General features: G+C 31.8%; 1 protein-coding gene across 1 annotated transcript in view; it reads left to right on the top strand.

Moving 5' to 3' along the window:
- The first annotated feature begins 1,924 nt into the window (after positions 1-1,924).
- The window catches only part of brox (BRO1 domain and CAAX motif containing), a 26,808-nt gene continuing 5,403 nt past the window's right edge, over positions 1,925-23,329 (top strand). The window contains exons 1-11 of the mRNA XM_056481705.1: positions 1,925-2,030; positions 6,867-6,980; positions 7,639-7,744; position 7,786; positions 10,972-11,068; positions 11,333-11,428; positions 14,587-14,659; positions 16,638-16,743; positions 17,666-17,755; positions 22,150-22,235; positions 23,080-23,161. Of these exons, the coding sequence (XP_056337680.1) occupies positions 6,880-6,980; positions 7,639-7,744; position 7,786; positions 10,972-11,068; positions 11,333-11,428; positions 14,587-14,659; positions 16,638-16,743; positions 17,666-17,755; positions 22,150-22,235; positions 23,080-23,161 (838 nt within the window). The 5' untranslated portion in view covers positions 1,925-2,030; positions 6,867-6,879. The remainder of the gene's footprint in view (positions 2,031-6,866; positions 6,981-7,638; positions 7,745-7,785; positions 7,787-10,971; positions 11,069-11,332; positions 11,429-14,586; positions 14,660-16,637; positions 16,744-17,665; positions 17,756-22,149; positions 22,236-23,079; positions 23,162-23,329) is intronic.

Here is a 23,329-nt window from a genome sequence, read left to right as displayed (position 1 = left end):
CACCACATCGCTCATTAGGAGAATCATCTAAAACATATATATTCTATCATTTTGTTACAGCATTGTGAAAACAAAAATAGCAACTTTTAGCCAAAATACATGGAGAATGGGTATTGATTTGTTTTATTTTTCATTGTTTGAACTGACAGTACAAGAACATCAGAACAAAAGCAAGGGATCCCACACAGATTGTCACGCTCTCAGAAAATCGTCTTTGTTCCCCGTCTTTTATTTTATATTTTAAAATATGCATCAGCAAAAAGATACAAAACATTTTATTTTATTATTGTTTTTTTTTTTATTAATGCGTGAATGACATATACAAAACAATGCCAGAAGTGTACATAGAGTTATATAAAAGCACAAAAACTCAAAAGGTGAATCAAAATAGAATAAAATAACAAAAACAAAAAAAAAAAAATATATATATATATATATATATATATACATATTACAAATAATGCATGGCCTTGCTAACTCACAATAACTTAAAAGTGTCAAACAGTCTTGACAGCTTTTTTATTTGTACTCTCCTTAATCATATTTATATAAATATCTAGTTCTTTATGTACCACTGAGAAAAGAGGTTTGCTAAATTTACAAGGATGGACCAATAGATAATAACATATGGTTTTCTAACCAGGTCTTTTGGGAATAATAGACGTATGTTGTTATTATTATTATCCTGTTTGCTAAATGAAAAACAAACATTTTATTACTTTTTTTATTGTGCGAGAAAGAACATTACAAAGATACAATATGAACAAAATGGTGACAGAAATAAAATTCCAGCAGATTAAACAAGTTTAAATGATTCAAGAGTTTTACATGCAATGTAATTGTTAGAGTCTTTTAAAGAGTTCACATAAATCAAAAGTAAGGGTGTTTCTTTGAAAATTTACATTTATGGATGTAAAGTTAGGCCAAAAAAAGCAATAAATTAATCATAAATGCATAGGCGGAGGGTGAACAAACTCCAGGGTAAGGCTAAGATATGCGCTGCCCTTTAAAAAGATTTGCGACAGACCAAGAAGAGGTTTCCACAAAAGCACCGCCTATCAAACGTCTTATATTCAACACGCACATTCAATTATTTAATTAGATTTATTCAATTATTATAGTCACTTCCGATATGCAGCCTGGGGCCAGAAGTTTTTAAATGAGTGGATCTAAATAGAATGGACTCTTAAACTGTATAATAGCTTGTGTCTTATATTTATGATCTCTGGTAATATACTAATTGATTTAACAATTGATTTAAAAATAAATAAATTGCAAAAATGTGTCAAGAATCCGAAATCATTCACTTTGTCACGAGGCCAATCGAAAACTGAACTTGTAATTCAGCAATAAATATATCAAAATAAGCATTTTTAAACTGTGATTAGGATACTGAACTTATTTATTTTTTATTAAGCTAGACACAACAAAAAATACAATGAAAATATGACAACATAAACTTGCTGTTTATTTGCGTTATCACGAGCTGTGGTAAACTTATAGGCTCTAATAAATTAGAGGCAACCATTGCAGAGTAAAGGTGATCCAGTAGCCATTAGCTAGCGTGAGTAATTGTTTAAACAAGATTCATATTATTTATGATAAATGTACAATGAGAAGGATCTACATTCAGAGAGGAACCAAAGAATACAATTTTTGGGAAAATACTAAGTTTGGAAGTAAGAATTTTGGAAAAAAGTCAACCAAAACACTACAGTATGTACACTCCCAAAATAAAGGATTTAGTGTTTCATCATATTGAGTACAAAATGAGCATTTAAGGGAAATATTGCTTTTAAATTTAGCTAGTTTGGATTTTAAACATTTTATTACACATTCAAAGTATGGACCAAAATAATGACGTAGGCCGCGCGTTTAAAGTGAACGGGCGTGCGCGCGTGACGTCACCGTAGGGCACACGTCATACCGGAAAAGCGTTCATTGTTTTGGCGTTTCCTGATAAACACACACGTCTTTTGGAGTATCGCCGATTAAAAACAACAAACATCTTGACAGTCGGCACGTTTCTGGTATAAAAACACATCTATTTCTCTTAAATCAAGCGTTAGCGGTCTGTTGGTGGATTTAGGTCTCTAACTGCTCTCGTGAACAGCGAGTCTGATTCAGTTGATTTCTCTCAGTTTGTATTCGAGTTGTAAACAAGTCTAAGATCATAAATCGCTATTTTTAGACGTAGACAATTAAGCATTAAAAGCAGCTGATTTTTAAATAATGTATTGGTCTGTGTATGATATTGTACTAACATAGATTTGTTGATAAACAAGGCCGAGATGTTATAAATGGATCAGTATTTATCAGTATGTTTACTTACTTTTAATTATTATTTAACTGCTTCTGTTGTAATTAAACGATAAAGCTTTAATAGTAGTTGATTTTTAAGTCATATGTTGGTTTGTGTATGATAGATTTGTTAATAAACAAGGCTGAGATAAATTGAACAATATTTTTAGTCTATTTACTTAATTTCTGATATAATTAAACTGTTTCTGTTGTAATTAAATGATAAAACATTAATAGTAGCTCTTTTATAAGTAATGCATTGGTCTGTGTATGATAGATTTGTTGATAAACAAAGACGAGATAAATAAATGGACAAGTATTTTTCAGTCTATTTACATATTTTCTGTTATAATTAAACTGTTTCTGTTGTAATTAAATGATAAAGCATTAATAGTAGCTGATTTTTAAGTCAAATGTTGGTTTGTGTATGATAGATTTGTTAATAAACAAGGCTGAGATAAATTGAACAATATTTTTAGTCTATTTACATATTTTCTGTTATAATTAAACTGTTTCTGTTGTAATTAAATGATAAAGCATTAATAGTAGCTGTTTTTAAATAATATATTAGTCTGTGTATGATAGATTTGTTGATAAGGCCAAGATAAAAAAATGGCCCAGTATTTTTCAGTCTATTTACATCATGTTTGTTATATTTATACTGTTTCTGTTGTAATTAAATGATAAAGCATTAATAGTAGCTTATTTTTTAGGTATTGTATTTGTCTGCGTATGAAATTTTACGTCATAGATTTGTTGATAAGGCCAAGATAAATAAATGGACAAGTATTTTTCAGTCTATTTACATATTTTCTACTATAATTAAACTGTTTCTGTTGTAATTAAATGATAAAGCATTAATAGTAGCTGATTTTTAAGTATTATATTAGTCTGTGTATGATAGATTTGTTGATAAGGCCAAGATAAGTAAATGGACAAGTATTTTTCAGTCTATTTACATAATTTCTGTTATAATTAAACTGTTTCTGTTGTAATTAAATGATAAAGCAGTAATAGTAGCTGATTTTTAAGTATTATATTAGTCTGTGTATGATAGATTTGTTGATAAGGCCAAGATAAGTAAATGGACAAGTATTTTTCAGTCTATTTACATCATTTTTGTTATAATTAAACTGTTTCTGTTGTAATTAAATGATAAAGCATTAATAGTAGCTGGTTTTTAAGTATAATATTAGTCTGTGTATGATAGATTTGTTGATAAGGCCAAGATAAATAAATGGCTCAGTATTTTTCAGTCTATTTACATCATTTTTGTTATAATTAAACTGTTTCTGTTGTAATTAAATGATAAAGCATTAGTAGTAGCTGGTTTTTAAGTATAATATTAGTCTGTGTATGATAGATTTGTTGATAAACAAAGACGAGATAAATAAATGGACAAGTATTTTTCAGTCTATTTACATAATTTTTGTTATAATTAAATTGTTTCTGTTGTAATTAAAGGATAAAGCATTATTAGTAGCTGATTTTTTAGGTATTGTATTAGTCTGTGTATGAAATTTTACGTCATAGATTTGTTGATAAGACCAAGATAAATAAATGGCTCAGTATTTTTCAGTCTATTTACATCATTTTTGTTATAATTAAACTGTTTCTGTTGTAATTAAATGATAAAGCATTAATAGTAGCTGGTTTTTAAGTAATATATTAGTCTGTGTATGATAGATTTGTTGATAAACAAGGCCGAGATAAATAAATGCATCATTATTTTTTAGTCAAATGATTTTCTTTACATAATTTCTGTTATGATTAAACAGTTTTTTAATAAAATTATGGTAAGGACTAATGTGTTGTAATGACTAAATATTAATAGATGTGAAATGTGCTTGTTTACTTTCCTCTTATAACTTCTCTATCAATCACAACCATTGAATAAAGTAAATTAAAATCTCATTTATATAATAAATGTCAAAATTGCAAGATATATTTGTGTAATAATTCCACATTACCGGTTGTTCAGGATGGACAGGATTAGACATGTCGATGTTCAATAATAAAGTTTTGTGATAATGATATTGTCAGTGCTTTAAAATACTGCGAATAATTATTTATTACTTTCAGAGTGTCTTTTGAAAAATGGTTGAGTGCTGTATTTGCTGTGGTTTTATTCAAGGCACCAAATGATGTAAAATTTAATAATCTGTTTATTTTGAAACATAATAATCTTAATGTTTTAATCTGGCGATTCTTTATAGATTTATCTTTTTAACACTAGTTAATTTAACTAAACTACTTACTAAGTGCTTTTGTAGTTGTCATTACTTTAGTTAAATTCACTGATGTTAGCAAATGTAGCCTTACTGTACAGAGTTAACAAACAAAAGAAATATGAAGTCATTGAATTTTCAATGTCGTAAGCCAGATAAACCTGAACATTTCCATGTTTGACAATAAGTCTCCTATTAAGTCTTCAACCTTTTGCTGTTTTGATGAACAACCAATAATACTGATGCTGCTCTTTGCTAGTTTTTATCAATAGATGGCGCTACAGGCTAGTTTTTAAACGGCAGATGGCGTTCTAGGCTGGTGTTTAACAGCAGATGGAGATCTAGGCCTGTTTTTAACAGCAGACGGCACTCTTGGCTAGTTTTTAAACAGCAGACTCTGCTCTAAGCTAGTTTTTAACAGCAGATATTGATCTAGGCTAGTTTTGAACAACAGGCAACGTTCTAGGCTAGTTTTTAAACAGCAGATGTCTTTTTAACAGTAGATGGCACTTTAGGCTATTTTTAAACAGCAGATTCCGCTCTAAGCTAGTTTTTAACAGCAGATGGCGCTCTAGGCTAGTTTTTAACAGAAGATGGTGCTCTAGGCTAGTTTGTAACAGCAGACAGCTCTTAAGGCTAGTTTTTGACAGCAGACGGCTCTCTAGGCTGGTTTTTAAACAGCAGACGTCGCTCTAGGATAGTTTTTGACAGCAAACGGCATTCTAGGATAGTTTTTAAACAGCAGATGGCGCTCTAGGCTAGTTTTTTGACAGCAGAAGGCGTCCTAGGCTAGTTTTTGACTGTAGACTGCGTTCTAGGCTAGTTTTTTAACAGCAGATGGTGCTCTAGGTGAGTTTTTGACAGTAGACTGCGTTCTAGGCCAATTTTTAAACAGGAGATGGCGGTCTAGGCTAGTTTTTAACAGCAGACAGCGCTCTAGGCCAGTTTTAAACAGCAGATGGTACTTTAGGCTAATTTTTAAACAGGAGATGGCGCTCTAGGCTAGTTTTAAACAGCAGATGGTGCTCTAGGCTAGTTTTTGACAGCAGACAGTGCTCTAGGCTAGTCTTTAAATAGCAGCTGGCTTTTTAGGCTAGTTTTTAATAGCAGATAGCACTCTAGGCTAGTTTTTAAACAGCAGACTGTGCTCTAGGCTAGTCTTTAAATAGTGGATGGCACTCTAGGATAGTTTTAAACACCAGATGGCACTGTAAGCTAGTTTTCAGAGGAGATGGCTTTTTATGCTAGTTTTTAATAGCAGACAGCGCTCTAGGCTAGTTTTTAACAGCAGACGGTGCTCTAGGCTAGTTTTTAACGGCAGATGGCACTCTAGACTAGTTTTTAAACAGCAGATGGAGCTCTAGGCTAGTTTTTAAACAGCAGATGAAGCTCTAGACTAGTTTTTAAACAGCAGATGGAGCTCTAGGCTAGTTTTTAAACAGCAGATGAAGCTCTAGACTAGTTTTTAAACAGCAGATGGAGCTCTAGGCTAGTTTTTAAACAGCAGATGAAGCTCTAGGTTAGTTTTAAACAGCAGATGGAGCTCTAGGCTAGTTTTTAAACAGCAGATGAAGCTCTAGACTAGTTTTTAAACAGCAGATGGAGCTCTAGGCTAGTTTTTAAACAGCAGATGAAGCTCTAGACTAGTTTTTAAACAGCAGATGGAGCTCTAGGCTAGTTTTTAAACAGCAGATGAAGCTCTAGACTAGTTTTTAAACAGCAGATGGAGCTCTAGGCTAGTTTTTAAACAGCAGATGAAGCTCTAGGTTAGTTTTAAACAGCAGATGGAGCTCTAAGCTAGATTTGAACAGGAGATTGTGTTCTAGACTAGTTTTTAAACAGCAGATGGAGCTCTAGGCTAGATTTTAACAGCAGATGGAGCTCTAGACTAGTTTTTAAACAGCAGATGGTGCTCTAGACTAGTTTCTAAACAGCAGACGGCACTCTAGGCTTGTCTTTAAATAGCAGATGGAGCCCTAGGCTAGTGTTTAACAGCAGACGGTGCTCTAGGCTAGTTTTTAACAGCATTCGGTGCTCTAGGCTAGTCTTTAAACAGCAGATGGTGCTCTAGGATAGTTTTAAACACCAGATGGTACTCTAGGCTAGTTTTTAAGAGCGGATAGCTTTTAAGGCTAGTTTTAAACCGCAGACTGCGCTCTAGGCTAGCCTTTAAAGATGGCGCTCTAGGCTAGTTTTAAACAACAGATGGCGCCCTAGGCTAGTGTTTAACAGCAAACGGTGCTCTTTCCACAATACAACAATATGAATATTCTTTAAAAGGCACTCCATCTAGATATTATTGAAACTGAATTTGCTAATATGATGTTTGTTGTTCAGGTGTCTGGTCATCATGACTCACTGGTTCCACCGAAACCCTCTGAAAGCCACAGCTCCAGTGTCCTTTAACCTGTACGGCGTGGCGTCCAGCCCTGCAGCCAATAAGATCTGCAAGTGAGGCTTTTATTCTGCTTTTTCTGCCTAGAGCACTTTGGGTTGAAGAAAAGAACATTACAAATAAAATGCATTATTTTTATTATTATTATTATTATTATTATTATTCATCTATTCTCTGGGCCACAGCATATACAAATGAAGTTAGAATTATTTGCCCCCTGTAAAGTTTTCATTTTTTATATTTTTCCTCCAATTTCTGTTTAACGGAGAGCAGATTTTTAACTATAGTTTTAATAACTGATTTCTTTTATCTTTGCCATGATGACAGCACATAATATTTGGCTAGATATTTTTCAAGAGACTAGTATTCAACTTAAAGTGACATTTAAAGACTTAACTAGGTTAATTAGGGTAAAGTTAGGGTAATTAGGCAAGTCATTGTGTAACAGTGGTTTGTTCTGGAGACAATCGGATATAATAATTGCTTAAGGAGGCTAATAATATTGATCATAGTCATTTATAAAAAAAATTGATATATATATATATATATATATATATATATATATATATATATATATATATATATATATATATATTTTTTTTTTTTTTTTTTAATAAGACTTTCTCCAGACGAAGGATATTATAGAAAAACTGCTTCCGTTAGAAATATTTGTAAAAACAACAACATTTTATTAAATTTTGAATGTGTTTTCAGTGACCTGCGAACGGCGCGCGCTCGACTGCTGGACATGTTCACCGACGCCACATGTTCTCCAGACATCCTGAAGAAATCCAGCGACGAGTATTTCGCTCTTTGCAGGGTTTGAAAATTATTATATCTCCTTTCTTGAGGCTTTCTGAGGGTATTTACTGAGGGAAAATAAATATGTTAACCTAAGATATGATACGTCTCAACTTAAGATATGATATGTTACATTATGTAATGTAAGATGTCAAATAAGTTTCTGATGTCCCTAGAGTGTGTATGTGAAGTTTCAGCTCAAAATACCCTACAAATAATATGGGCTTGACGTTAACTTTTTTTGATCAGCAGCCTCTGTGGTTAGTAGTTTTGAATCAATACTAGCAATTCACCATTTCCTATAGCCACAATTTTGTTGTTGGGAAAATATATTTTATGTACAAAAATTTGACTTTGGTATGCTAAAATGTCTTGATTTACATTTTGTGTTATGTCCACATGACTACTCATTCATTTCACGTTTTGTGTGTGTTGTGTATGAGCTCGCTCAATGAGCATGAACAAATGGGCTGTGGTTTCAGTGTCGGATTGCAGTTCTTATTTCGGACTTTCCAGGGCTGAACACTATAAGGACATACCAACTGTTTTCTCTGGCACACCAAAAATAAATAAATAAATATTTCTTAGCCTCAAATTTTTTAAATAATGTGTCAAAACAAGCGAAATATAGTTGTATACATAGAGTGGATGCAGAAAGTATTCATAGCACTTTTTCCATGTTTTTTATGTTAGAGCCTTATTCCAAAATGGATTAAATTCATTGATTTCCTCAACATTTTACACACAATCCCCCATAATGACAATGTGTAAAAAGAGTTTATGAAACTGTTGCAAATTTATTAAAAATAAAAAAAGGTGTAAAAGCACATGTACATCCATATTTACAGCCTTTGCGCTAGGATTTAGGTCTGGGGTCTGGCTGGGCCACTCAAAGACATTCACTGAGTTGTTGTGAAGCCACTCCGTTGATATTTTGGTGGTGTGCTTTGGGTCATTGTGCTGCTGGAAGATAAACCGTCGCCCCAGTCTGAGGTCAAGAGCATTCTGAAGCAGGTTTTCATTCAGGATGTCTCTGTACATTGCTGCATTCATCTTTCCCTCTATCCTGACTAGTCTTCCAGTTCCTGCTGCTGAAAAACATCCCCACAGCATGATGCTGCCACCACCATGCTTCACTGTAGGGATGGTAATAGCCTGGTGATGAGCGCTGCCTGGTTTTCTCCAAACGTAATGCCTGGCATTCACTCCAAAGAGTTCAATTTTAGTCTCATCGGGGCAGAGAGTTTAGTTTCTGATGGTCTGAGAGTCCTTCAGATGCCTTTCGGCTAATTCCAGGAGGGGAGTGGCTTCCGTCTGGCCACTCTACCATACAGGCCTGATTGGTGGATTGCTGTACAGATGGTTGTCCTTCTCTAAGGTTCTCCTCTCTCCACAGAAGAACGCTGGAGCTCAGACAGAGTGACCATCGGGTTATTGATCACCTCCCTGACTAAGGCCTTTCTCCCCCGATCACTCAGCTTAGATGGCCGGCCAGCTCTAGGAATATTCCTGGTGGTTCAGACATCTTCCACTTATGGATGATGAAGGCCACTGTGCTCATTGAAACTGTCAGAGCAGCAGAAATATTTCTGTAACCTTCCCCAGCCTTGTGCCTCGAGACAATCGTGTCTCTGAGGTCTACAGACAGTTCCTTTGTCTTCATGCTTGGTTTGTGCTTTGACATGCACAGTCAACCCTGGGCCCTTATATAGACAGGTGCATGCCTTTATAAATCATGTACAATCAACTGAATTGACCACAGGTGAACTCCAATGAAGCTGCTGAAACATCTCAAGAATGATCAGTGGAAACAGAATGTACCTGAGCTCAGTTTAGAGCTTCACAGCACAAAAATCTTTCTTCACATTGTCATTATGGGGGATTGTGTGTAGAATGTTGAGGAAATAAATGAATTCAATCCATTTTGGAATAAGGTTGTAACATAAACTTTTTAGGAAAAAGTGAAGCGCTATGAATACTTTCCGGATGCACTGTACACCTTTTATTGAACAAAACTTTTCTTTAAAAACAATTGACATTTTAAAAAGAATAATTGTCATGTATCTAAAACCATGCACAATAGTCTGTCCAGGCTGAAGGTCTCAGATTTACCCTCCTAATAAAGCAATGCTATTGTAAAAGCTGAAAATAAACCATATTAACAGGAAATAATTGTAAGCAAAACAAAGCAGGTGAAAAACATACCATGTGCGATAATGAAAGGATGCTTCATTACTGCTTACAAAAACACTTTCAAAAAAGAAATTGTAAAAGTAGTTGTGTTTCCAGGCACGGTTGCTTCGCAAAAGAAAATGGGATTGTGCACAATTCACATCAGCTGTTCACGCGACATTTAAGCTCTTGTCAGTGAGTGAGGATCGCCTGTCTAACCATGCACGTGATCATCCACTCATTCGGCATTTACCCACTTTCTTTTGCTCGTGCCAACACAGTTATTTTGTCATTTCTCATGTTGGCCCTGGGCTATTTGGCCATTCTTATTGTTCAACTCTGCTTTTAAGAAAACAACAGTTTCAAAAATATTTGCAACCAGCTAAAGTGGCTAGTGAGAGTGGCTGTCTAGCCCGCCACAGCTGAAATGTACCCGCGTTTGGCGGGTGTTAATGTCAAGCCCTGCAAATAATGTTTTCTAACTCTCTGAAACTAACCCTTTTAGGGTTTGATCCTAATTGTGGTGTTTTGGTGACTGTCGCTTTAAATTCAAATGAGATCGTGCTCTTTTTTTAAAAGAGGGCGGAGCTACAAATGCCTGTGTTTCAGCATAGTGGCAGATTCAAAAACAAGACTGACGTATTATGCTAATTAGGGAGAAATGGTTACTGGTGGGCGGGGCTTTCCCCCTCTGATGACACGTACAAAGGGAGAATGTCAATCAAAGTGTTTCTGCAGACTGCTTTCATTAAAATGTGTTTATTATTGCATTTTCACCATTAGACACTGGTGTTATTCACACACTGCTGCCACACAACAAGGTTTAAAGCCCTTATAAAAGTGATTTTTTTTTTCTGTAAAAGCTTTCGTCCTAAATGTGGTCATAACTGAATTGATCATGGCTACCAAACAGATAGGAGAATACTGTAAGATTAGGATCTTTCTGTAATACACCTCCTAGTCTGATATTTACATGTGGCTTATTCCGACTTTGTTGATTTGCATTTATTTTTCTCAGAGGCTCAGTGTTGTTGTTTAGTAGGTGGTGTTGAAATGTTTTCTGAATGTGCACAGGTTTCATTTTACCGCTTGATGGCACTACACAAGAGAACAAGCTCAGATTCATTCAGAATTTCAAATGGACCGACACTTTACAGGGAAATATTGCCAGGTAACTCGTAAGCTGGTTTTATTGTTTGGTTCAGTGTTTTTTTTGGTTGCTGGTTTCATATTAGAATGCAAAAGTAAACAAGTTGGTGAGCTGGTCTTTATTTCTGATGCTTTTTTAATGTATTTGAATGCAATGATTGTATTGAAATGTACCTTCAGTTAGAATGAATTTATCATTGCATAAATAAGTAACATAAAATTACAATGTCCCAAGATAAAATGAATAAAAATGTATAAATATAGCTACTGTGTGTGTGTGTTTCAGCGCGCAGCAGGATGCCGTGTTTGAGCTGGTGTCTATGGCCTTTAATGTGGCCCTCTGGTACACCAAGTTTGCCTCTCGATTGGCTGGAAAGGAGAAGTGAGTTTTCTGATTCATTATGATCAGTCATTTTTGTGATTTTATTATATGCTTTCTTATTTTGAAGCTTTGTAAACCCACTCTAAGTAGTTGTGTGCAGCTCAGGGGTCACATTAATAAAACTTTGCATAGAAACCTTCCTAAAAGTGAACGAATGCTGGATTAAACATGTAATTTATCTAATAATGATTATTTAAAGTGGTTCAATTTAGTAAATATTTTAGTTTAATATGTTTACTTAGACAATTAGACAAAAGTCTTGTCAATGATCTCAGTTGTAAGAGCAACAAATAATAACTCGACTTCTAGTTGAACGTGGAAAAGTGGTAGAAGGTGGATTTTTCAGATGAATCGTCTGTTGATCTGCATCCCAATCATCACAAATACTGCAGAAGACCTACTGGAACCAGCATAGAGCCAAGATTCTTACTGAAATCAGTCAAGTTTGGTGAAGGAAAAATCATGGTTTGGGGTTACATTCAATATGGGGGCGTGTGAGAGATCTGCAGAGTGGATGACGAATGTATCAAGACATTTGTGCTGCCCATTACAAACCACAGGAGAGGGCAAATTCTTCAGCAGGATAGCGCTCCTTCTCATACTTCAGCCTCCACATCAAAGCTCCTGAAAGCAAAGAAGGTGCTCCAGGATTGGCCAGCCCAGTCACCAGACATGAACATTATTGAGCATGTCTGGGGTAAGATGAAGGAGGAGGCATTGAAGATGAACCCAAAGAATCTTGATGAACTCTGGGAGTCCTTCAAAAACGCTTTCTTTGCCATTCCAGATGACTTTATTAATAAGTGATTTGAGTCATTGCAGAGATGTATGGATGCAGTCCTCCAAGCTCATGATGGAGTCAGACAAATTATTCATTCTGTTTCCACTGCAGCATGACCACATATTCTATACTGGACATTATTGAAGGTTCAGTGACCAGACTTTAGTCTAAGCAGAGTCAGACCTTACTGTCCTAATGAAATCATTCAAAATCAATGCTTGATCATATTTTATTGTGCTCAAATAACGATAATCTAGAGCCCTTTACCTTTCATATAAGTAGTAGTAGTAGTAGTAAAACTTTATTGTCCTTGACAGGAAATTTATTATGGGCATCGCAATATTGCTGCAGACATTCACTAAAAACAAGCAATAAAAACAATACAAAATACAACAGTTACAACATTTATAATGCTAGTTAAGATAGACTCTTATTAAATAAACCCACTGAAATAGGTACAAAGGATTTCTTATAACGGTTTAACCTACACTTTGGGACTCTATATCTTCTACAAGAGGGAAGCAGTTTGTAATGTGGAAACAAGAAATGAGTTGGATCGTTTACAATCCTTTCCACCTGATTGTGAACACAATTCTCATATAAAACTCGAGGATTAAAATATTCATTGTGCACAACAATTTTCCATGCCGTCTTTACGAGATGCATTTACACTGAACAGATAGGTTGCCAAACCACACTGTGATACCATACCTGACAATGCTTTCAAGAACTGCTTTATAAAACAGCATCATGAGCTTCTTGTTAACTCCAAAAAGACGCAAGCTCCGCAAAAAATACAATCTCTGGTGTAAACGAGAACAAACCCACTCAATGTGTGTTTTCCATGTGAAAGAACTGTCAATGTAAATGCCCAAGTAATTATACGTTTCTGACTGAGTAATAGGATGGTCATGTACAACCTCTTGACGATGGTCATCTATACATTTTGGCTCAAATACCATCTCTTCTGTTTTCTTAGTCTTTATTTTTAGCTTATTTCTATCACATCACTCAACGAACTGACTAATTTCTGACTGAGAGATAACACCAATATCATCACTCTCATAAAGTAAACTTAGTATGGCTGGTGTCATCGGAATATTAAAAAATAAAATCCTGTGAATGCTTACTTGAACATTCATTTGTAAAAAGAATAGGTGAACTGACACAGCCTTGTGAAACCCCAGTACTACTGCTCTTTTCATCTGAACGGATATTTTTAACCACTTTTACAAATATTCATAAGCCACTTCTGATACCAGATGATCAACTAGAAGTCAAGTTATCATTTGTTGTTCCTAAAACGTTTATAGGCAACAAGACTTTTGTCAGGCAGTGTAGATTGTAAATATAAGTTTACTTTTATAAATGAGAGCCCAGATGTTGTGCAAAAGAGTTCCACTTTTAGAAACCAAACAGTTTCCTGTGTTGTTGTGCTAGTTTTGTGTCTCAGTGTTGATATGGTTGACTAAAATAAAAACGGGACAAAAACATGTTTGTTATTTGAAATAAAGATATGTAATTATAAAAAAAAACAGAAGTAATGAAAATTTGCAACATTTAAGTTAAAGTTGAAAAAAAAGGAAAAATAAATAAATAAGGTTGCACTTTACAATAAGGTTTTATTAATCTTAATGTATTTACTAACATGAATTAATAATAAACAATACTAGTACAGCCTCTAATAATCATAGTTCAACATTTACTAATGCGTTATTCATATCAAAATTCATGTTGGTTATATATGTATATATATATATTTATATATATTTATGTATATATGTATATATATGTGTATGTATATTTGTATATATACATATGTATGTATGTGTGTGTGTGTATGTGTATATATAAATATATATGTATGTGTGTGTATGTTTGTGTATATATATATATATATATATATATATATATATATATATATATATATATATATATATATATATATATATATATATGTATGTATGTATGTATGTATGTATGTGTGTGTGTGTGTATATATGTGTGTGTATATATGTATAATGAAATTAATAATGAATATAAAAAAGTTTATTTTTTATAAGATAAGCATTTGGCAGATGCTCCTATCTAAAGTGAAAACCTTGCATTAACTATTATAATTCGAAATACATAATACGGAGAAATCTCTCATATCATTCTGCTACCTTCCCACTTAATAAATTAATTCATATTTCAAAGTCATTATTTAATATAGTTGATCATTAAAAATGTATTAAATGAAATTTAAGGTTATCCAGTTATTGAAACAAATTGAACGGGCTCAGAGTTACTACACATTTACCCCAGTGTGTAAAAATGTAATATCAATTTGATGAGACCTAATCAATACTGCACTAAATGCGTTTTTTTATTGCAGCATCACTGAGGAGGAGGCCAAAGATGTTCACAAGAGTTTGAAAATTGCTGCTGGGATATTTAAAACCCTCAAGGTAAAAATGAAAACAAAACGCCAGTCATTTTAGCATGCACACTGCCTGAAACCCTAAATGGTAAATGAATGGGGGAATCCTGAAATCTAAAAAAAAAAAGCACTCGCTGAACTCCTAATTTAATTACATATTTCAGATCAACAACAGTCTGAACTGACCTGTCCCGTTGTTGGTGTTGCTTAAGCCGTAATTACGCTTAAAACACGTCATTTGAATTTTCTCTAGCTACTGCACTTGCGCAACGATTGTCACGACATTAATCTCTTTTACGGCTGTTTACATGGTAACCAGAGGACACAGTTTTAAACACTGTGATGGGATGTGCTGTGATGTCTTTTCTCCTGTTAAAGTTCCTGTCCACACGAACACGAGTATTTTAAAAACCACACGTTTAGTTTTTCTACGCGGTTACACTGTTTGTCCACATGAAAATGAAGTATCGAATGACTGAAACAGAAACTTTCTGAAAGCTCTGCCCTGGGTGAAGATTTTCCAAAACTCTGTGTAAAGTGTAATCATGTGGACACTACAACTGGAGTTTTCGTCTCATGATGTCAACATGTGGTTTGTTTTCTCCTTTCTGATTGGCCACATGGAGTGTGGAAAATGCAAATGAAGTAAAATTCTGCACATTCGCGCTAAACGCATTGTATATTTCATCTCCGTTTTCACATGAACCCAGCATTAAAGTGTCATTATCGCCCCCTGTTGGTCCGGCGTGCTCTTAAAACAACACATGCTCACAGTTTTTGTCAAACGACAGAATAACAAACAATCAAATCTGCACAGACTGATGCGCGTAGCTATAAAGACTGACGATTGGCTATTTTCACTGGAAGTTGGGACTTTCTTCAATGTGGTGGCCACTATGAGCGTTTCACTTTTTTCCCCATTTATAGTATGCCAATAAACCGTCTTTATACATCTATAGTCTTTGACTGTAATCACTGTTAATTAAGTTACTATATAAGGTTTTTCATTTTGGTAAAGGGTGAAGCATGGTAAAGTCACTGTAGTGCACATTCATGTATGCTTACTTTAGAAATGAATAGTTTTTTATGTCTCTGTTCTCTCGTTTGCATTGACTTGTATGCAATTTACTCGCGAAAATAAATACTTAATTCTCAGTTTAGTTTGAAACCAGCATAAAAGTGCCATTATCGCCCCCTGTTGGTTTGGCGTGGCACATTTTCATGTGGGCAGATTTTTTTTTTGTAAGTGGACAGACTGTTGTGCATACATTTAGTTTATTATATATTTTTTTAAGATAAGTCATGTAGAAAAATTAGCATGCATAGGGTTTACTTGTTTTGACAATTTAGTTAAAATGTGTGGCTAAGAATTAACTAATTATATTATAATCAGGGCTTGGCATTAACACCTGCTAAATGCGGGTTGATTTCAGCTGTGGCGGGTTACACAGAATAGTTTTGTTGAATTAAAAGTGCATGTATACAGCTATATTTTACTTGTTTTGACATAATTAAAATTTGTGGTTATTAAATAATAATTTATTTATTTTTAGTGTAGTCAGAGATAAATTTGGTAAATGCTTAATTATTTTAAGCTCTGAAAAGTCATGTGAAATAAAACTAATTGCAATGCGACACAACCCATTTACTCATGCACGTTGAGCAAGCTCATACACACACACACACACACAAAAATATAACACAAAGTCTAAATCAAGTAATTTTAGCATGTCAAAGTCAAATTTGTGCATATAAAATATATTTTCCCAACAACAAAATTGTGGCTAATGGGAATGGAGAGTGGCTAGTGATGTTGGAATCTACTAGCCACAGTGGCTGGTGTTAAAAAAGTTAATTTGAAGCACTGATTATAATGTAAAAAAGTCCTGTATAAGTCTGAAAATCCATTTATAATGGTATTAAAAAGGTCTTTAAAGTCTTAAATTAGACTTTGTGAAACCTGCAGAAACCCTGTAAATAGTTTATTATGTCTTTCTGGCCATCAGGAGACTCATATTCCTCGGCTCATCACTCCAGCAGAGAAGGGCCGAGATCTGGAGCCACGAGTTATCGACACGTACATCGTCCAGAGTCAAGCAGAGGCTCAGGAGGGTAAAACGCACTCCGTTCACCATTAAATTACATTTGATAATATTTATATTATTTGTCAAAATCAAACACTTTAATGAAGCCGCTTTGATAAATAACACTAATTCCATCAATTGATGTCTAAATATAATGTATGTGTGTGTATTTAGAGACATTTTATGTCTCAAATATTAACTTAAAGACTTCTGTTGTACCTATTTTTGACCGTCTCTGCCTCCTGAATCATACATTCAGCTTCAATTATCATCAAATAATTGATATTTTCATGTTTCTTGTGTGTTTACTAAGTAAAATGTTTGCATGAGTCATCTATTTTAAGTATTATTCGTAATTTCAGTTATATAAACACATTTAGTGTGTGTCTCTTGGTTCTGGTCAACTCTGTTACATCGGTTATGAAGGCAGAACAATCTGTAAAGCACTATTAGAAGAAGCATGTGACTTGCTCCAAATCATGTCACTCTCTGTGAATTGAATTGAATTAAAGGTGTTGAGGCATGCCGTTATTCTTCTCTCATTAATTTGTGCAAAATGTTTAGGATTCACCAAAATGTGTCAGCTCTGTTACTGTGATATTTCAGTCAATTTCTCAGTCACTTTATTAAAAACAATAATAATAATATGATGAAAATGCAAACAATTGTGTTTTGGACATGCTTTATGGAGTCTGGATTAAGGTTAGCATCTTGAGTTGAAGCACAAAAATGGTGGAAAATGTCGACTATGTTACTGTCAACTCTGTTATAAGAGAGTTTAACAGCAGTAAATAACAGAATCCAAGATTTTTACATCACATTTATTTAAGCATTTTGCATTATTTTACATTAATAATGGATTCAGTTTACTTAATATTAAACATACATTGTATATCATTCCATTTTAAGGAAAACTAATGTAAAATGCTTGAAACTGTGTGTGTTTTCAGTGACCATCGCCAGAGCCATCGAGCTGAAACACAACGCCTCCCTCATCGCAGCGCTGGCCTTCGAGACCGCCAACTTCTACCAGAAGGCTGGTGGGTTTTACTTTAATAATATCCAAATTAAGGCCAATACTAAATTATTTTGATGATTTAGCACCTCTTGAAGTGGTTATTTAAAGGGCACCTATTTTACAATATATATAAGATAAGCTATTGGTGTCTCCAGAATGTGTCTGTAAAGTTTCAGCTCAAAATACCCATCAGATTAATTATTATAGCCTCCAGGATCTGCCCTTTTTGGTGTCTAATTACAGTGTAGCTGTTTTTGTGGCATGTGGCTTTAAATGCAAATGAGCTGCTTCTCCCTGCCCTGTCTGATTCTCATCGTGTGTTACATTAGATAAACAGCAGTCAGTGATAGAGACAGACTCAGATGAAAGTGAGTTTATTTGATATATTTGTGGTGGAGTTTATTCAAGCCTTTCTGACGAGATGATTCACACACAAATGCCTTGCAGTATAAACACACACACACACACACACACACACACAAACACACACACACACACAAACACAGATATGCGTGTTTACTGATTATAGCGGTTAAGAATTACATAACGAATATACTGTTTTTATTACAATCATGCTGTTTTAAAACGTTGATTTACAAAAATTAATACGTTGAAATGATCCCAGAAAGTTGTAACAGATATTTTTTTATCTCAGTTTCTTCGTTATTATGGAGACATGGCGCCTGTCAATCAATTCGGTGGGCGGGGAAAACTGCACTCCTACATCATGTTGCGGTGGGCCTCAAAATCACTGGGATTTGGGTCCTATTTTAGCATCAGGAAATGTAAAAAAAGAGACTTGTTGTGTTTCTCTCACTCTAATTTGACTGTGGACACACTATATTTACACACAGTTCTGTCCAAACAGCTTACTAAAAGTTGATTTTCATCATAGGTGCCCTTTAAGAAATCATTTTATGGTCAGAATTAGCCCTCACGTTCGCATTTATACTCCAGTATTGTCATCCCCTAAATTTGATTCTTCAGCACAACCGAAATCACAGTAGCCAAGAAGTAGGTAGCCATCATCGTTATTTATCCAGATACTCCTCAACTGTAATGATCAACATAAGCACATTCATAAAAACATTCATCTGTTAGATATTTTGCAAGAAGACTTGCTATGTGAGGGGGGTAGCGGGAGGGGAGTTAGTTTTTATTATTTGTCATATAATTATTATAGTAATTTAGAATATAAATAATAATGTACAGGGTGGGCCATTTATATGGAGACACCTTAATTAAAAAGGGAAATGGTTAGTGATATTAACGTCCTGTTTGTGGCACATTAGTATATGTGAGGGGGCTTGTAAATAACTCATGAAAGAATAAAGTTACTTTAAAACCAAGCACACCATTGTTTTCTCTTGTGAAATTCCCAATAAGTTTATTAAGGTGTATCCATATAAATGGCCCACCCTGTATATTATAATTGAATATATTAATAATAATAAAAGTAATGAATGTATTAATTGTAATATAGCTAGTATATTATAATTAATACTGTTAATCAGAATGGACATGTTAAATTAAAAGTAGCAGTATAATGAGATTTATTCATGTTGTCATGTATTCATTGGTGCAAAGGGTTTCCATTTCAAATTATTTTTATTACATTTTTTGTACTGTTGTTTCATTAAATATTAGTTAAAGCTGAAGTACTACAATTTCTAAAACTGTAATAAAATAAATACACATTCCTATACTATAACATAAATAAAAATGTTGTTTACATTTTTTATGTAAAGTACCTTATATTACATAAAAATTATGATAGGATTTAAATACTACTCTGCTTTCTGTTTTATTATTATTAATAATAATAATAATAATAATAATAATAATAATAATAATAATAATTATTATTATTATTATTATTATATTATTATATTATTTTTATTATTATATTATTATTATATTATTATTATTATTATTATTATATTATTATATTATTATTATATTATCATTATTATATTATTATTATTATTATTATTATTGTTGTTAATATTATTGGTATTATATTATTATTATTATTATTATTATTATTATTATTGTTGTTATTACTATTGTTATTATTATATTATTATTATATTATTATTATTATTATATTATTATTATTATTATTATTATATTATTATTATGATATTATTATTATTATATTATTAAATTTTTTGTACTGTTGTTTCATTAAATATTAGTTAAAGCTGAAGTACTACAATTTCTAAAACTGTAATAAAATAAATACACATTCCTATACTATAACATAAATAAAAATGTTGTTTACATTTTTTATGTAAAGTACCTTATATTACATAAATTATAATAGGATTTAAATACTAGTCTGCTTTCTGTTTTATTATTAATAATAACAATAATAATAATAATAATTATTATTATTATTTTTATTATTATTATATTATTATTATTATTATTATTATATTATTATTATATTATTATTATTATTCTATTATTATTATTATTATATTATTATTATTCTATTATTATTATTATTCTATTATTATTATTATATTATCATTATTATATTATTATTATTATTATTATTATTATTATTATATTATTATTATTATTATTGTTGTTAATATTATTGGTATTATATTATTATTATTATTATTATTATTATTGTTGTTGTTGTTATTACTATTGTTATTATTATATTGTTATTATTATATTAATAATATTATTATATTATTATTATTATTATTATTATTATTATTATATTATTATTAAATTTTTTGTACTGTTGTTTCATTAAATATTAGTTAAAGCTGAAGTACTACAATTTCTAAAACTGTAATAAAATAAATACACATTCCTATACTATAACATAAATAAAAATGCTGTTTACATTTTTTATGTAAAGTACCTTATATTACATAAAAATTATGATAGGATTTAAATACTACTCTGCTTTCTGTTTTATTAATAATAATAATAATAATAATTATTATTATTATTATCATTATTATTATTATTATATTATTATTATTATTATTATTATTATTATATTATTATATTATTTTTATTATTATATTATTATTATATTATTATTATTATTATTATTATATTATTATATTATTCTTATATTATCATTATTATATTATTATTATTATTATTATTATTGTTAATATTATTGGTATTATATTATTATTATTATTATTGTTGTTGTTGTTATTACTATTGTTATTATTATATTATTATTATTATTATATTAATAATATTATTATTATTATATTATTATTATTATATTATTATTATGATATTATTATTATTATTATATTATTAAATTTTTTGTACTGTTGTTTCATTAAATATTAGTTAAAGCTGAAGTACTACAATTTCTAAAACTGTAATAAAATAAATACACATTCCTATACTATAACATAAATAAAAATGTTGTTTACATTTTTTATGTAAAGTACCTTATATTACATAAAAATTATGATAGGATTTAAATACTACTCTGCTTTCTGTTTTATTAATAATAATAATAATAATAATAATAATATTATTATTATTATTATTATTATTATTATTATTATTATTATTATATTATTATTATTATTATTATTATATTATTATATTATTTTTATTATTATATTATTATTATTATTATTATTATATTATTCTTATATTATCATTATTATATTATTATTATTATTATTATTATTATTATTATTGTTAATATTATTGGTATTATATTATTATTATTATTATTATTATTATTGTTGTTGTTATTACTATTGTTATTATTATATTATTATTATTATATTAATATTATTATTATTATTATATTATTATTATTATTATATTATTATTATGATATTATTATTATTATTATATTATTAAATTTTTTGTACTGTTGTTTCATTAAATATTAGTTAAAGCTGAAGTACTACAATTTCTAAAACTGTAATAAAATAAATACACATTCCTATACTATAACATAAATAAAAATGCTGTTTACATTTTTTATGTAAAGTACCTTATATTACATAAAAATTATGATAGGATTTAAATACTACTCTGCTTTCTGTTTTTCTCCATTTAACAAACTAAAGTAACTCTCATTTATCATTTATTTGGCAATTAGCAAGATTGTACGTTTCTGATAAATGCTAATGAACTTTCTTTTCATAAAAGAGTCCTGAAAAATAAAATGCATCAGAGTTTACTTAATAATATAAAAGCAGATTGTAAACTATGATCAGAAATATCATCATATTATATTGATTTCTGATCATGTGACTCTAAATACTTGGAGTAATGATGCTGAAAATTCAGCTTTGCATCACATATTGAAATAGTAAAGTTCTTTTAAGCCGTAAAAATATTTCACAATTTTACTCCATTTTTGACGGAGCTTAAAACTATTTTGGATTTCCTCGTTTTGCTCAGATCACACTCTGAACACTTTGGATCCAGAATGCAGCAGTAAATGGAAGAAATACCTGCAGCTGAAGCAGCACTTCTACATGGCTTACGTGAGTTCATCTGAACGCAAACACATCTTTTAGGGCTGCAAGATATTGGAAAATATCTAGCATTGCGATATTTTATTAATCTGCAATATGAATATAATTTTGGGCGGCTGGGTCAGTTGGCATTTCTGTGTGGAGTTTGCATGTTCTCCCCGTGTTGGGTTTCCTCCACAGTCCAAACACATGCACTATAGGGCAGTTGAAGAAACTAAATTGGCCGTAGTGTATGTGTGAATGAGTGTGTATGGATGTTTCCCAGTGATGGGTTACAGCTGGAAGAGCATCCGCTGCGTAAAACATATGTTGGATAAGTTGGCGATTCATTCATGTGTGAATGTGAGAGTGTATGGGTGTTTCCTGGTACTGGGTTGCGGCTGGAAAGGCATCTGCCTGGTTAAAACTTATGCTGGAATAATTGGCGGTTCATTCCACTGTGGCAACCCCTGATAAATAAGAGACTGAAGGAAAGTGAACGAATGTATTGTGATACAGATACAATTTCACCAGATGTCTTGAATATTTTTTTTCACAGAGCTTTATGTTTCCCGAGCTTAACAGTATTCAGATACAGCAATTAAATAATAATAAATATAATTCAATAAAGTTAATCATTATTAAAGGTGCAGTTTATTATGCCTGAATGCTTTTAAAATCCTTATGCAGTCACAGACCTCAAAAAACACATGCAAATGATACATTATAATCCAGACTCAGCATTGCATATCCTGCGATGTGACTATTGCGAATGATCACATTTCAATATCGATGCTGAAATGATATATTGTGCAGCCCTAACATCTTCTGCTTTATGCTGTTATTGATATTGTGTGTGGTTTGTTCTGTACAGGCTCACTGCTATCATGGACAGACTCTTCTAGCGGGAGATAAATGTGGAGAGGCCATAAGATCCCTGCAGGAGGCTGAGAAATGTACGCAAATAATCAATCCTTTCAGTCATATACCTCATATTTCATAACGCGAAGGTATTTAGCATTAATATTAAAGGGATAGTTCACCTAAAAATAAAAAGTTCAATCACACTTTACTATAGATTTCATTAGTTAATGTATTTACTAACATGAACTAAGTATAAACAA

This window comes from Danio aesculapii, chromosome 20 (assembly GCF_903798145.1).
Source record: "Danio aesculapii chromosome 20, fDanAes4.1, whole genome shotgun sequence".
Classification (NCBI taxonomy): domain Eukaryota; kingdom Metazoa; phylum Chordata; class Actinopteri; order Cypriniformes; family Danionidae; genus Danio; species Danio aesculapii.
This window is presented reverse-complemented; position numbering and strand designations above follow the sequence as displayed.